Source organism: Caretta caretta, chromosome 1, assembly GCF_965140235.1.
Source record: "Caretta caretta isolate rCarCar2 chromosome 1, rCarCar1.hap1, whole genome shotgun sequence".
In the NCBI taxonomy this organism is placed as follows: domain Eukaryota; kingdom Metazoa; phylum Chordata; order Testudines; family Cheloniidae; genus Caretta; species Caretta caretta.
The window spans coordinates 231,809,937-231,826,648 of NC_134206.1; the positions used below are offsets into that span (position 1 = coordinate 231,809,937).

The 16,712-nt window shown below is 41.4% G+C and overlaps 1 protein-coding gene across 7 annotated transcripts in view; it reads right to left on the minus strand.

Annotated features, from left to right (window-relative positions):
* Positions 1 to 16,712, minus strand: part of PPFIBP1 (PPFIB scaffold protein 1) — a 178,871-nt gene that overhangs the window by 23,917 nt on the left and 138,242 nt on the right. For 4 of the 7 annotated variants that reach the window (XM_048825799.2, XM_048825751.2, XM_048825792.2 and 1 more), the window contains 7 exons: positions 14,296 to 14,357; positions 13,591 to 13,675; positions 7,452 to 7,609; positions 4,724 to 4,854; positions 2,351 to 2,404; positions 1,416 to 1,476; positions 208 to 237 (listed from right to left, as the gene is read on the minus strand). In XM_048825799.2, coding sequence (XP_048681756.1) covers positions 208 to 237; positions 1,416 to 1,476; positions 2,351 to 2,404; positions 4,724 to 4,854; positions 7,452 to 7,609; positions 13,591 to 13,675; positions 14,296 to 14,357 — 581 coding nt within the window. Of the gene's footprint in view, positions 1 to 207; positions 238 to 1,415; positions 1,477 to 2,350; positions 2,405 to 4,723; positions 4,855 to 7,451; positions 7,610 to 13,590; positions 13,676 to 14,295; positions 14,358 to 15,860; positions 15,894 to 16,712 lie in introns of all 7 variants that reach the window. The other 3 variants (XM_048825741.2, XM_048825732.2, XM_048825773.2) reach the window with 1 other exon arrangement.

Genomic DNA, 16,712 nt, shown 5'->3' on the forward strand with positions numbered 1-16,712 from the left:
TGAGAAGACAAGAGAGTGAGAGAATATAAACTTGACACAAAGTGATGGTGGAGACCCGAATATATTCCCTGAATCACACTTCACAACCTTGCTTGCAGGTCTGCTATGCTCCCTTAAAAATTCGGACACAATGTGAATAAAACTACGCTATTTAAAACACCTTCTGCTCTCTGCATTGCTTCACATGAAGACACACACAAAGGTTACCTCTGCTGGTTTCTGTACAGGTTCTTTGTCCTGTTTGGGAAGGATTGAGAAGTGTTAAAATTCTTAGTTACCCCATTATTTAATTCATTTCAGTTAAAAATAGTGAGATTTCTTTCCTCTTCTATTTTTCAAAGGAAATCACTTAAGAACTATGAGGAGTCCAGTGGTACCTTAAAGACTAACAGATTTATATGGGTATAAGCTTTCGTGGGTAAAAAAGCCACTTCTTCAGATGCATAGAGTGAAAATACAGATACAGGCATAAATATATATTGGCACATAAGAACTATACTTCCCCTAGGTTAATGTCACCTTTTATTTCCCCCTATACATGCATTTCTGTTTAGGTTTTGGATTTCATAATATGGTCCTTTTAGATCCCGATTTATTAATGCCTTTGCACAACCAACACTGGTTTTAATTACAAAAATTAAATGAATTTAGTGCTGGTAAAAAAGCATCTCTCTCTAAGCACAGTGAAAATAAATCTTATGGGGTATAATTCCAGGTTTACCTTTCCATAGCTCTGCAAATAACAGTGAGTCTGAACTAGAGCTACTTATCACAGATTTGGATATAATGGGACTCAGATCTGACCTGTTTAGTTTTGGTTCTCGTAACGACAGATAAAGGTTTTTAACCCTAAGCAAAATTCACCCTCTCCTCCAGTTTCCTCCATCTCTATCATTCACCCATCTCTATTGCTGAGATGCTGGGGCACCCTTGTCTTCAACTTGCCCTGCTAATTTACATGACAATGGCAAACTGCCTTGTCTTTACTAGGATTTTACCTCGTTAGGTAACTCGAATTAAGAATACACCTTTTTACCTAATGAAGACACAGCTTTGGAGTGCAGGAAATTTACTTATGTAAATACTTCATACAATAAGAGGATAGACCCCTAAATATTCAAGGACAGATTTTCTTCTTCACTAATATCCACAGGATTTTGTTACAAATGGGGTCATAGCTAGCTGTAAATGGAATGACCAGAGCTATGCTCTGCTTCAAACCTAATTTGGGGCAGGCAGGCAGAGGAACTGACTCCATGCCACCCAAGAGACCTCCCCCACTACCACAGGAATTCTCATCTAGCCGGCTCCAACCAGATTCCAGCCCCTTGCACCACCCAGGGGGCCAGAACTGGGGTAGACAATCTGGACCTCAGTATTAAGGGGAAAAATAAGGACTAAAAAACAAAACCAACCACTTCTGATGCCTCTTTCTTCAAATTGCCCAGACTGCTGGATTTTTGCAGGGGTGACGCTCTACAATAAGAGCATAAAAATCAAAATCAAAATAATTAGGAATTAATTGAGTTAGACCCCACTGTCTCAAAGGCAAATATATTCTAAAGAACTGTATAAAGATTGTATTACAGCCCTCCTTTGTTAACTCCTCCCATGTGGTGGCTAGGTATTGCCAGGAGATCTTCTGTAGCACAATTACTGTTAAGGTACAAGAGGATGAGCTAATGCTGGAGTGACAGGATGTTTAACTCTGAAATTCTTTGCTTCTTATTTTAAATTAAATTTTCCAAAAGAAAATTGAGAGCTGTGCAGGCTTCACACTTCTGTCAGAAATGTGGACAGCAAGGAGTGCCATGTGGGTTTGTGGGATTTTTTAAGAAAATGTGGAAAAATTATGGGACACAGATGACATTATGGGATGGCAACAGTTGCATGTTGGGAAGTTGATCCCTTGCTCCACGGCACACCGGGTGACTCATTTTGGCCCCACCATGCATTGGTTACAGTATAAAGGGAGCCAGGCTAGTGAGTGAGTCGGGGTCAGTGGTTTTCTCAGTTCCAGGTGGCATGGCACCCCGGGAGGAACCTGTCACATAGATATTAAAAACAAATTTTTTTAAGCCCCAAGCCTACTGATCTTACATGACTTGACTGAAGACATTTCATACTGCAACAGAAATGAGATGAAATGCTAGTATATATTTATTGAAAAAGCACTAGAAATTATTAGAAATGATCAGAGCAGAAAACTCTCATCACCAAATTATTTTAAAATGAGTTAACGTGGTTAGAACAACAACACACATTTGCATGTACTCATTAAAATTTTTTTTACAAATATGGTGGAAAGGTGTTTAATCAGAAGCATTTAATTGGTTGATATGGTACTTACAATGGACTGTCACATGGCTGTGTTTCTACGGAGGAACATGGTGTTGTCTCTTCACTGTAAAAACAGACAAGGTACTCCATTATAAGATACCTACGAATTTCACTCTCTCTCTTTTCACCTGAATGGCTATATAATTACCACAAATCAAATCTTTTCTTCTGTCATCTTCTGTTATAAAAGTAAAAGGGTGGGAGTGAACTCAAGACGCATAGCAAAGACTTCCTATACCACTGCAGGCTAACCAACATAGTCAGGAATGAGTGAATAAATTAAGAGGTCACAGCATATGTAATGGTCTCATATGCCATTGCAAGAAAGGAATACACAAGCAGCCTATAACAGGAACTCTGGGAATGAGTCGGGTCACAGTGATCGTCTTTAAAAATAGAAAAAATGAACAAGAAACGAGATTCACATTGCTTAAGGCTAGAGCTACATGTGTGGCAGCACAGCATGAAGAAATATGGGACCCACTGGAAGAGAGGGAAGGAGAGAAGGAGAGCCGAGAAAGACAGAGGCCCTGATTCAGGAAAACACTTAAGCACAAGTGCTGTCCTGGGTGGAGATGCTTTCCTGGGTCAAGGCCAAAGAAAGCACACTTCAACACTTGTCTGCTCTAGTTTGTACCCTGAAGTCAAAGACAGTCTTATATCAATGAGATTTCATGGCATTTGGATTCCTAACCTCCCATATTACTATAGATAAAAATAATGGTTGAGATCTTCAAAAGCCAACTAAGGAATTTAGCGAAACATCTCTCATTAGCTGTACTAGGAGTTCTGTGGCTAAGGCTGTAATCCTCTAGCTGTTTTTAAAAATCTCAAACGCCGCTCCTTATTAAAATCTGCACTCATTTATGCCTCAGGCTAGAAAAACCCAGTTTCTTTGTCATATGCCAGCCTCAAGGGAATCAGCCTCTCAGACTTCTTGAAACCGTGACTCATCTTCTTCCTGGTAGCTTAGTTACGGCTCCTGTGTACTGGCTAGTCACTCTCAGTTTCGGTTTGGGTTTGGCAGTGCTTTTCAGGAATTTTTAAAAATCTCCGAGTGCAAATCGCTTACAGCAAATTCACACTACACATGATGATATTGCATCTAAAACTAAGCTATTTATATAAAGTAAAAAGAAATATCCCAGATTCCCCACTGCATTTCATCCCTATCTTAAAGGGGGAAAATGGAGCCAGCCACACACATACCATAATTAATTAGTTGCTTCCCAGACTGAGGTGGCATGGTTAAGGAGAGTCAAGTGACAACTTAATGGACACCTAGGCCTTGTAAAAGAGCTGAGGGAGATCAATCTTCCCTGTGGAACCAGAGAGAATGGACAGGCTCCTGTGTAAGCTTCTGAGCCAGGGTCTGCAGGAGAAGGGTACTTCAGGGCAGTGGCTCTCAACCTTTCCAGACTGCTGTACCCCTTTCAGGAGTCTGATTTGTCTTGTGTACACCCAAGGTTCACCTCACTTAAAAACTACTTGTTTACAAAATCAGATGGAAGTGTCACAGCACACTATGACTGGAAAATTGCTTACATTCTCATTTTTACCATATAATTATAAAATACATCAATTGAAATATAAATATTGTACTTACATTTCAGTGTACAGTATACAGAGCAGTCTAAACAAGTCATTGTCCATATGAAACTCACTTAGCTAGTGCTTTTTATGTAGCCTGTTGTAAGACTAGGCAAATATCTAGATGAGTTGATGTACCCCTTGGAAGACCTCTGCGAACCCCCCCCGAGGTACACGTATCCCTGGTTGAGAACCACTGCTCCAGTGGAACCAGCCTGGGGACCCGATGCTCTACTGGAGCAGGGCCATAACGACTCAACGGTAGCCCAGAAACTGGGAACAGGCCCAGAGGGTGGGGTGAAGAGAAACCTGCAAAGAGTAGAACCACCTTTTTGTTTGTTGTGATTTAGTTGGACATTTGCTACCCCAGAAGGGGTTTTGTTTGCGACTTGGCCAGAAGGCTAAGTCACAGCTCTAGCACTGGCTGGTGTGTGCTGAGGAGACCCATCTCAGGGAAGGAAACTGTGGCAGGGAGCACCTATTGTGCCACATTCAGCCAGCTGGGGGGCGCTATGGGGCAACTGCTCCCCACAACAGTCCTATTAATTTCAACACCTTCTTTGTTCACAAGCACGTAGCACACTATTGGTGCTATCATGAACAACAATGATAACAGAAATGCGTTTGGGGAGCATATAGTTCAACCCTAGATGGACATTATAATACGTGACAATGCTAGTTTGAGGAAACAGACTTAATACCCTAATTGTCCAATAAACACAATTTCACCTAACATTTTGTAACAAAACTTTGACTTTACATACCAGTTAGAAATAGTTTGTAATAACTATACCTCACTTCACTCGCAACTGCTGGTTTAGGCTGTGCTTTTACTTTTTCTGTAGCTGCTTCTGAGCTTTTGGGTGCTGGTGGAAAAGCAGGGATTGAAACTTGCAGGATGCTGGTGTGAATTTGTAGTGAATTCTAAAAGAAGAAAGGATACAACATTACAGTGGGCAAAAACTACACAATCACTGCATGAAAAGAAGAATCAAATAGATCAGTGACAAAAATAAAAAAAGTCTGACTCAGGCATATGGTTCGATTCATTTTCTTTTTACTATAAACATAGTTTAGTGCTTATAAAGATGGGCCAGGCTGACAACACTGGAGCTTAAAATCTTCTGTTGGTATACAGAGCAGGTATAACAGGATGGATAAAAGCAGCATAAGCCTCTTGATGCTGCCTGGTCTATGTGTCTCCCTTAGGGACCCCCCTATGGCATAAAACAACAGAAAAGGAGTACTTGTGGCACCTTAGAGACTAACCAAGTACTCCTTTTCTTTTTGCGAATACAGACCAACACGGCTGTTACTCTTAAACCTGTCATAAAACAACAGTTCACTCTCCATCTCTGTTCAGTCCTTGGCTCCTCTGAGACTTCCAGCAAGGGGGCCAATTATTTAAGCCATTTATTTTCTTTTACATGCAAAGTGCCTCCCTCTGGCTCTAAGGCCTAAGGCCCTGATTCAGCAAAGCATTTAAACACACACTTAAGGGCTCTGCTGAATCTGGGCTTCAAGCCTAATCATATAATTTATTTACGCATGCACAGCTTTATGCATGGGACGCATCCCATTGGGTTCGATGGGACTACTACTCATAGACACATCAGAACATAACAGTAGAATGTATCCATAACCTTAAAATTAAAAGACAAAAACACAACCTGGAAAAGTCCTATGGAATTTAACAGAAAACTGTAACTTTCTCATAGATTATTTGAAACATCCTGTAGGATTCAATAGAAAATTATAAGCCTGCTCTTCAGTTATATAGAAAGGTTCAAAAAATCCTGTACAAAGTTATTTTCTATTAAATTTTATACGGATTTTTTAAAAGTAATTTCTCTAACATCCTATTAAATATCTACATAATGTTAATAGATTAATTCATTTTATGCACTTGTGTAAATCCATCTCTCGTCAGTGAAACCCTTAAGCAGGTGCTTAACTTTATGCATGTGCTTAAGTCCCATTAAATGCAACTTCAATGGGATGTGATCATGTGTTTAAGTGATTTGCCCAAACAGAGAGGCACAAGATATAAACTAACACACACAAAAGGTAAGAGAAAATTACACTTTTAATTTTCAATGTTTGTTATCTCAGATATTAAGCAACACAAGAAACAGTTTAAATACATGATGTATAACAGGACAGTACCATGTCAGCTAAAATGATCCCCATTATTTTACAATGCAAATGCAAGACATGTTTGTGAATGAAACTGCTGGTAGAATGCAACTGGGTTTCTCCACAGTCTCCACCTGTTGTGTCTTGTCTTGTACTTAAATTGAAAGCTCTTTGGGGCTGGGATTTGGGCTGGCTTTGTACAACCTTAGTACAGTGGGGTCCCAGTCCATGATTAGGGCTTCTAGGTGCTACAGTAATTCATTTCACCATTGTTCTCGATTTCTTTACAAGAGAATCAACAAAATGATGTATTCATATATAAATTCAACCCATGGAGGCAAACACCCTATTTCAAGCTGTTCAGAGCCTTCCACAAGGCCAAAGCACCAGACTTGTAAATATACTACATAAAAATTAGGGTCTTAATCCCACCACTCAAATGAGTAACTTTTCACACATGAGCAGTCCCACAGAAGTCAACAAGACTTTTACTCATGCGTTATCTTGGTGTAAGATATTGCCTATACATAACTGTCATGATACAGTACTCTTTCTTAGTGCCCAGTCCTGCACGGCCTGTTCACCCGGATCTCCAGCTGAAGGAATGCAGGGCCATGCCCTAGGTTTAAAGGGACATCAACTCAAAAGAATCACACCCCTCAAATTTTCTGATCCACTGTTACAAGGTACCCTGAAGATTACTATAAATGAAACATTTGTGTGTGGGGGATGGTCAGGAGAGCCGGGGATGGTGATCGTATGTTTCAGTTTGCTTGCTTAGTGCATTTGACAGCATTTGGTTTACAGCTCTTTCCACTGGTTTTCTCTGTATAATCAGTTAGTTCCTCATTTTGCATGAGTGCTTTGAGGGGAGAGAGAAATATTTTAAATATAGGAAAACATGCTTGTAAAATCAAGGATGTTGGCGTGGGGCAGATCATAAACGACTTATAACTCATTTTTGGAAATGGAGAAAATACCAAGTAGACTGTACCCCTTTAAACATACTATAGTATATATTTTAACGGATTTTAAATAGTCTCAAATTTACTTCAGGTAAGCGAAAACAAGCTTTTAAAGAAGATATTACATAAAATCAGTGAGAATACAGTTCCAGAAACTTTCTTATATTTGATATTAAAATCATTTCCGGACATTTTAATGAAAATTAAATATGATTTTTTGTGTTTACAAATTTGGGGTTGGTGGCTTTCAAACAAATTCCATACTGGTAAGGACTTTCCGAACAAAATGGGGAAGTTTTACTGAAACTGCCTAACAAGCAAGAAAACTTAAAGAAGCTGGGGGCTGGTTTCTGTAATACAACTACAGCATGAGTAACATTGTCAAGTAGTGATACGTTGAGAGAAAATAGAGAACAGTACCTCTTCGGGAACAGTGGTGTTAAACTCTTCATGGCTCGGAGAGCTGATTCCTGGGACAGGAGATGGGCTTTTCTCTTGCTCAGTTAAACTCTGCATGTCCAATAAAACCGCTGAAACAGATCCTGAATTTAAAAATTCTTCACATTCGCCTTCTTTGCCTAATAGAAGAGAGATGCAAACAAACTGGCTTTAGTTCAGTACATATGAGTATTGTTCTATGGAGGACTTTTATTTATGGGCTCAATAGGGCAACAGGGTTGGGAGGGTGATGGTGATAGGAGGAGACAGGGTGTAAGGGTGGGATGGCTGGCTTTTTTAACCCCTTCCTGACTGGGATCATGATTTCCCAACACAGCTTAAAGTAAAACTCCACCAATAACAAAAAAGCATCAGTGCTTAACAGCAGGAGCTCCAATTCTAGCAGTACCAAGGCAGGACAGAAGTACTGATACCCCATAGGCAGCCATAGGATCATGTTTGTGCTGTGCCCATACAACAAAAGGCAAGCAAAGTTTCACACTGTGAGCCAGATCCTTAACTGGTGTAATTCGGCATAGCTCCATTGGCTTTAATGGAACTATGCCAACTTCCAGCTGAAGATCTGGCCCCATAAATCCCTATTTGGAATTTGATATCTAGGCAATGTTAGGCAGAAACCCTGCACACTAATGATCCAACTGGATTTTTTTTTTTAAATCCAAGAGGGTTGAATTTCTTTTAAGTTGTGGTTTTGAATAAATGAAATTTCCAAAAATATACGGTTACTGGACTCCTGATAGATTCTTTAAGGTTTATTTGGGGTTCTTGGGGAACCAGAATGCACAATCCTCATTTAAATGCATGGGGTGAGATGTTTTGCTGTGCCATTAAGAGGCAGGCTAGAGGAAAGGGACTAACAGTGGCTTGGTGCCCTCCCAATTCTGGGCTACTGCGGAGGCCCCTGTGGCCCCTGGAGTAAGGCAGCCCTGAAGGGCTGCCTGTCTCCAGCTGCCTACGGTAGCAGCACTGCCTGGAATCCCTACAGTGCTTCGTGCTGTGGCCATGCCCCATCCTACTCCTGTCCACTTTCATATACATCCAAAGCAGGGCTTATGCTTATGGTGGGGCCCACATGCGGCAGTGTAAAAGCCAGCTCATACAAAGCCTGAGCTGGGGGAACTTTCCCCTAGCTAGGTCCAGTTGTCTAATGACTCATTTATGCAACTGCAGCAGATTAAAAAGGGCCACAGTGGATGGAAGCATCCTGCTCATGCAATTATATTTCTTAATTACAGCAGAAACCCACTCCCTCCACATAAGCATTTCAGGGGGGTCCTTTTCAACATGTTGAACATTCTGTGTGTTCGTTAATGTATCAGACCCCAAAACACTGCACAGAGACATTTCTTTTCCCATCCTCACTGAGCCAAAAAGAAACTGACATGTTTGTCTCAAATGTAAGATGAAGAATCAAAATCTGTCTCCATTGTGCCATCTGAGCCAAAATGGGGGACAAAGCTCAAGGCAGTAAATAACTGGAAAAAGAACAGTCAAAATCAATTACTGTGCTAGCTTCTAAATAAGAACAAAAAATTCCGTGCCAGTTTGTACAGTGCCACAAATCAGTGGTGTCTCAGTCTGCCAATTCCCTACCATGTTACAGTTTGTGTTAGAGTTTCACTGACAGCATTGCCATTCTTTAACTGGTTCAGTCATTGAAAGGTATGGATTTCTACACTTCTGATCAATACCAAAGTACCACATGACTGCCCCAATGCTTTTTCTTGTCATTGTTATTGTCATTCACAGCGCTGTGTTTCTAGAACCTGTAATTTATTGTCAAAGTAAAATCTCAACCTTACTGCCCCTTTTCTCTAGCCAAAAACATTGTCTGTGTTCTGTGAAGCATACAAGAAATAAAATACACTTTTATCATTTCCCATGGAATGTAGAGTATCACAAATGTGCACCACTGAACCTTGGTTTCAAAACCTCTCTCTGTGTCGCCACTATTAAATAGGTTGTTCGGTCATACCACCCTTCACTCTGTCATGCCACCCTTTGCTCTTTTCATGTAAATGCTCAAATTTCATGACATAGGCATATGAAGTTTGTATATAGCAGCGGTCGGCTACCTTTCAGAAGTGGTGTGCCAAGTCTTCATTTATTCACTCGAATTTAAGGTTTTGTGTGCCAGTAATAAGAATCCATGCTGAGCTGTGCTCCTTTGTGGCACTGTCTGCACCCCTCACTGCCCCAGGCTGGGGCCAGAGGGCCATAGCTGGGGGTGGCTGCAGAGCCCCGGGCCAGCAGCTGGGACCCCAGGCCAGCAGCAGAGCCCCCTGGACTGGTGGCCAGGACCCGGGGCCGGCAGCTGGCTGAGTGGGGCCAGCGGCCGGAACCCCGGCTGACAGGGGGCCAGCGGTCAGCACCTCAGGCCAGCAGCAGAGCCCCCCAGACTGGTGGCCGTGACCTGGGGCCGTTAGTGGGCTGAGCAGGGCCGGCGGATGTAACCCCAGCTGGCCGTGGAGCCCCTGGGACTGGTGGCCAGGACCCGGGCAGTGTGAGTGCCACTGAAAATCAGCTTACATGCCATAGATTGCCTACCCCTGGTATATAGTGACGTGCAAGCTGGGGTCAATGACACTAGCAAATAAATTGCCCACCATGAGGAGCCCACCAGGGAAGATCATGCTCTTACATCCCAAGTCAAAGCCCACTGAGGTCAATGGAATGACTGCTATTGACTTGAATGGGCTTAGGATCAGGCTCTTAGTAAGTGGGGAATGATTGCTTTCACCATGCAACTTGTCTAAACAGGAATTTGTATAAAGTGCTTCTACGTGTATTACATAGGATGATAACAATGCTGTCAAGCAGCACACTCACTATATGATTAATACTAAGGCATTTCAGTGATCATTGATATAATGCAACTGCTTCTTATGGGTGGCTAAGGCAGCATGAACTGGTGATTTTCCTCAGTGCATTGCAACAGGGGCAGAGCTAAGGTAATTTGGATGCCTTACTGCAAAAATGAAACCTTAGCACTGTGAGTTTTTCATTTGTATTCAACTCCAATGTTTTGAAAGGTCAAATGCACCCAAACCACAAACACCCCCCTGCCACTATCTTCACCTTCATGAAATTTTTGTGCAGGAATTTCTCTCTTCTTTAAAAATGGTCCTAGGAGCTGCTAGGGAGGAGTCTTTCTCCTACAAACCCTTTGAGGGCTAGGAGATCCAACAGCTCTTAGGAAGATAGGGAGATGCCCCCTTATTCTGTTGGCCACAGAGTATCCTGCAAATCGCAGTCCCCACCCACCATCCTGTGCTGACTTCGTAAGATCCAATTCCTATGACTCTCTGGAAGCCTCAGGATGAGGGTTCCTCTTCTGCAGAGCTTAGGAGCAGCACAGTAGTGAGACTTCCCTCCCGTCTGTTGCCTAATGGGTCAGACTCTCCTCCTAAGGCTTGTGGAAGCGAGGTTGCAGGTGGCTTTCGAGTCAGCAAAATGTGGGGGGTAGAAGGGAGGGGAAGATTCCCCCTACCCATCCTGCTGCTAACTCACAGGCTTTGCAGTCTATCCCTGGGCAGGTCCGGGTCAGAGGATCCCCAGGCACAGGTATTTGCCTGACCCCCCCAGAGCTGCAAGTTAGCCTGTGCAACAGCACTACTTGGTCAGGAACTCTCCTACTGCCTTGCAGCGTTACAGACTCCCTAGGCTTCCAGCCTGCCTTTGATCCGGTTCCTGTTCCTGCCTCAACCTTGCCTGAGCCTTGTTCCAGCCCTCTACAGCCTTATCCATGCCCTAAATCCCACCTTGCACCAGCCCTGTACCTGCCGCTGGACCCCCTAGAATGACTCGAACCTAGATTTGACCTTTGGCCTGCACCAGGAGTCCAACTGCAACACCGATTTGGCTAGTCTACAGACTTTGACCTTGGTTCTGACCACAGCCTATCCCAGATCACAGTTTCAGCACTGCCCTCGGTCCAGTCTCTGGCTTCGACCCTTGGTGCCTGTTCTTGGTCATGGCTTCAACCACTAGGCCTCACCTGCCTAGAACCCAGAGCCTGACATATTGTCCTTAACTCTATTGGCCACATATTTCCCCTTGTATCCTTTGCTTCCCTTATCCATTTTCTACAATTCCTAACTTCTGATTTATATATATATTATTATAAACTTTCCCTTTCTTCCATTTGTTTTTATATATCAAATTATTTTTTATAGCTGCCTTCTCTTCCCCCCTAAACCAGGTGGTTTTTTAAACCAGTATGGCCGCCTTCTGCAATTGTGGCTTTTGGGGCATCTTGTAAGATGTCTTAAATGATTCCCAAATTATCATTCAATTTGTTCCTCCGAGCTGATCTGGCTCATAATTGTTTTCAGCTTTGTGAAATTGGCCCTATTAAAGTACCACGCATATATATATATATATATATATCACTGGACTTTACTCTGTGTGAACATTACAAATGTGATAAAAATCACCACTTGTACCCAACATGTAGAGCGTGATGAACTTCTTCCCCCATCCCTCTCCCATCCGGGCCCTTCACAGGAACTCTCAGGGACTGAAAAACCTGAACCCTGCACTGACAGGAGTTAGCTATTCTGCTCCCTGTCCAGTGCCAATCTTCACTCCTTGAGAGTCTCAGTGGAGCCTCCCAAGTCCCATCCCCAGCAACCTTAGAAATCCCCAATTTTTATAAGCCTTGGGATGCTCCTTAGGGGTCCCCTACAGTGTTAATACACATCCGCCCTTCCCCCCACCCTCAAAAAGCCAAACTGCCTTGTCAGGGACTAACAAGTCAGTTCTCAGCCTTGTGGAGGTTTGGGGTTGGTCCTTTGCAACCTTCTAAAGGTTCAGAGTGACAAAATCGGTTTCCGATGCAAGACAATTCAGCACTGCAGGTCACTGTGCTTCCTTCATAAGGTCTGCAGCCTGTACACTCTCAGACTCTAGCTGGTAAAATGTTAGGCAGCCTTCCCGCTGGTAAAATGCCAACATCTGTTTTAACAGTTATTGACCAAGACTAAATCTTTTAGGAACAGATGTGCTACAAGATCCAACCTGTGCAATGAATGAAGCAGGGGTCTTGTGGAAGACACAGTACATGATCATGTAATTAAAGGCTGTGTCATAACGCATATGCACAAGGAGGCTAAATTAAGATTGTACAGACAACCTTAATCCTCTGGCATTTTCTAAATTTTGAGTGTTTGATTAGGAAACCTGAACCACCTTTTCTAAAGCACAGAATTCTACCACTTGAGCTATGGGACTGAGTACATTATCTGGCAGTAGAGAAGTCTGTGATCCCAGAGCGGGGTATGCCATTGATACCATGTACTGGCTCTAGGGATGGTCGGGGGAGCCTGGCCCAACCTGGTTCCTTCTCTCTTCCCATCCCACAGAAGAGGGATGTGTGTGGGGGCGTGCTCTTCTTCTAAGTCATGTCCTCCAGAGGGAGGATGTGATCCTGAGGCCATGTGCTGGCTCCAGAGGATGTGATGAGGATAGGGAGAGCCCAAGCCTGGCTCTCTCCTGCCCATCACCTACTGCTACAGTTGCTCTAGCTGCTCTCAGACTTTCCCAGTGCAATCTGTGATGCTGCTGCTTCGGTGGTGGTGGTGGTGAGCTCAGCTCTTTAGAACATTCATGGCCAATAATTATTTTGGCAGGCTGCCAACTCTCCCTAAGGAATGCAAGCAAGAGAAGGGGAATGGTTATTTTTAACAGTTAAACCTCGATGGAATTTCATGGGACAAAGAAAAGGAACTGCTCTAGCACAAGGACTTTCCCTTTGCTGAATTTCAAAGGCCTGTGGCAATCAATGGAGGTGACAGAGCTTCTCAAAAAGAAAAAAAAGGCACAAGAATCTTTTAAAATGGAAAGCGTCAGGCAACCTAAATGATAGGAGTCGCTACCTGCTCCCTATAAAATCATCAAGGCCAGTAATCGCTGGTGTTAACTGGTGTAACTGCATTGCCTACAATGGAACTATACCAATTTACACTAGTTGAGGAACAGGGTCTTAATATACTCTTACCTGGAAAGATAATAAGTCCGAGAGTTAAATATCTAATGGTATCACAGTATTTGTGCAGTTTAAATGCTAGCAATGTGGGAAATCTTTGCACTTATACTGTACCTTTTTTTCCCTGAGCCAATATTACCATGTCTTGCACTTTCTTATACCGATTCAGGGATTGTCGCAGCTCTTCTATCTTCCGATCCTAAAATAAAGGGAGGATCCACGTTGTGATTGTCATTTCTTTTATGAAGAGTCAAAAATAAGAAATAAAAACCTAAATAAATTAAATTGTCTAACAGATTTAAAGAAAATAGAGGCGGATAAAAGCTCAGAGCTTGAAGAGTGCTGGAAATCCAAACCGGGATTTATATTTGGTGAAAACTGGTTTCTGTACAAAGGACATAACCAAAACTCAGGATCTAAATACACTTTATAGAAAGCTCTTTTTCATATTTGGCCTATTAATAATTCATAGAAGTGTTATGTAGAGCTTTACATTTTCAAAGCACTTTACAAGATAGGTCTTGAGCCGCAAACCTTTACTCATGCAAGTAGTCCCACTGAATTCAATGGCACTACTTGTGTGAGTAAGGATTACTTGCATGGACAAGATTTACAGGATACAACTTATAAATGCCTATTTGTGGTGCGGTCAGAAGCAATTGCAATATACCTATTGACTTATGTGAGAACAGAATTGGACCCTGACTAATTAATCTTCAAAATGAACTGTAACAATTTACAGGCTGCCCATGTGCTGATCGTACTAGAGGTATAACTTCACACAAGGAACAAATGCTGAACTAATGGCTGTTTCGCTACCTTTTCTTCATTTGCCGCCATTAGAGACTCCACAGCCTTCTTCATTTTCTGTACCTCTATATCTAAAAGTATACAACACAATTGCACAAGTCAGATTAAATGAGAAAGTAAATGGAAGAAAAAAAACATCCTGACCATTTCTGAAGCTATGTTTACAAGAAATAAACAAACAAAATGCAAACTACTACAATAATTTCCATCTGAAATGGAAAGCAAGATTCACAACATTCTCTCTATGGAAGGAGTTTTCAATAACTGAATGACTGAATTTAGCAAATATACATATCCTAAACAATACTAAGGAAACTGCTAAATCAATCAGCGATGCCTTTCCTTTAAATAACAGAATAACTATAATGAAGAGCTCCAAAATAAAAACATTACAACAGGAGTGCAATAAAACAGTCCTTCATTATGATAACAGCCAAACATTCCATAGGGCATTTTATCAACCCAGCTATACAAAGCAATGGAATTAAGCAGTGGATTGTGGGACATGGTGAGAAAAGCATTATGTCATGAGGCTTAGTCATAGCCCAGAATGGATGAGAACAGCATGATGGAATGGTATATGTATTCACTGTGATGAGCAGTCATGCTAGAATGTGTGTTGTAGTTTAGATGTAGAAAAGGATCCTTAAAACAGAGATGAGTACAAACTGTGCTTCATCTATAATCCTCACTTACAAAATATGTAAACGCCATAATGTAAATATGTAAAAAGAGGGGAATTTTTTTTAAGAGGTCTGGATTTTCTTTATTTCTATTAGAAATCTACCTATTTTGAATGAGCAAATGCAGCTTTAAAATTAAATAAGTTACAAATATGGAAGAGTGATCAAAAGGACGAAGAAGCAAATATTCTGCTTTGTTACATCACAGATTAGTGTTTCAATCTGCTACGGATTATCGCACACCAACAAATATAACCGAGGATTACTGCTGAAGGGGTGAAGAAAGTTCTTCCTCCACAAAACGGACGACCAAAGAAAGATGTATAAAATGTATCGTCCTGTGCATGATTGGCTCACTGGATACATAAAGCTGTTTAAAGTTAGATATACAAATTCTCTGCTGGTGCAACTCCACTGACTTCAGTCGAATTATGCCAGCAGAGAATTTGGCCTACCGTATTGTGAATGCACTTAATATAGAGGGATATGTTTTATTTATATGTGCCTTTTATGTAGAAAAATCTATTTATTTAACCATCTGTAAAAGTACTTCTTAGCAGGATCAATTTAATTTCTTACAAGCCTTTCTACAGTGAGTCATATCTAACGGGTGTGTAAAGCACCTAGAAATGAACAAGTATAGCAGGCTCCCTCTCTTAGGCTGCTTCAGGAAGCCAAAGATTTTGTTTACTAGATTTTCAATAAAAAGATTCATATTAAAAGTCATAGCCGATTGAAATCTCCCTTCATTTCTAATAATGTAACTGAGGGTTATAGATGAGGCAATCTAACAGCTTCTGTTAAAGCAGTTTTAAAAACACATGCAGAAGGCTATATTGGACAGAACTTCTGAAGTATAAATGCTCGTGGAAAGATACTAGGAAACCTTACTTTTGTCTTTGAGCTTCTTTTTACAATTTTCATCTGTGCAGGAAAACCCAGTGGATTTGAAATTAGCACTCAGGTTATGACATTAAGTACCATTTAACATTACACACTGTTACTGTTGGAGTCAGCAGTGAATCATTCCTTACCCTCTGACAACAAGAGTAAAACAAACAACATTTATAATTTAAGGGCCCAATCCTACAACCTTGCACACAAGTACTCCCTACTCACCTGCTAAAGCCAAACAGGATTACTTTGTAAGGGCTCTGACATGAGAGTCTATACAACTGGACTTTATACAAGGCCTCAGCACTTTTTCCCGCCTTCATGTTTTCACATACATTGTCTCATATAGTATTTATCCCAACAGACTGCTCTTACTGTAACACTAGATATGAAATATATTACACTTGTACTAACAACTAATAGTAGAGAACAGAATATAATTACTCAGGTAAGCATAAATCTGCAAACATGGCAGATAATCTGCAAATATTTCAATTGCATTCATTGCAAGAAAACGCATTCTTTAACATTTTCCAAACACAACAGAACCTTGGTTCATTCACAGTAATGACTGGGAGACCCCTGTGTGCAACTGAACTTTGCAAATTATGGCTCAGTACAATAAATCAAAAGGAGCAGCGAAGGTTGAGGATGCTTGGCACCTCCCAGGAAAAAGCTCAATATGAGTAATAAATGTAATAAAAACAAACATTGGAAAATCAGTATGTGAACAAAAATTGCAAGATAATGCACACAATGTCTTTTATACATTCATTTTGGCAACTGAAGTCCAGTTAGTTTTATTTATTCATAGTACAATAATACTTCACACTAGTCTAGCAAACGTAA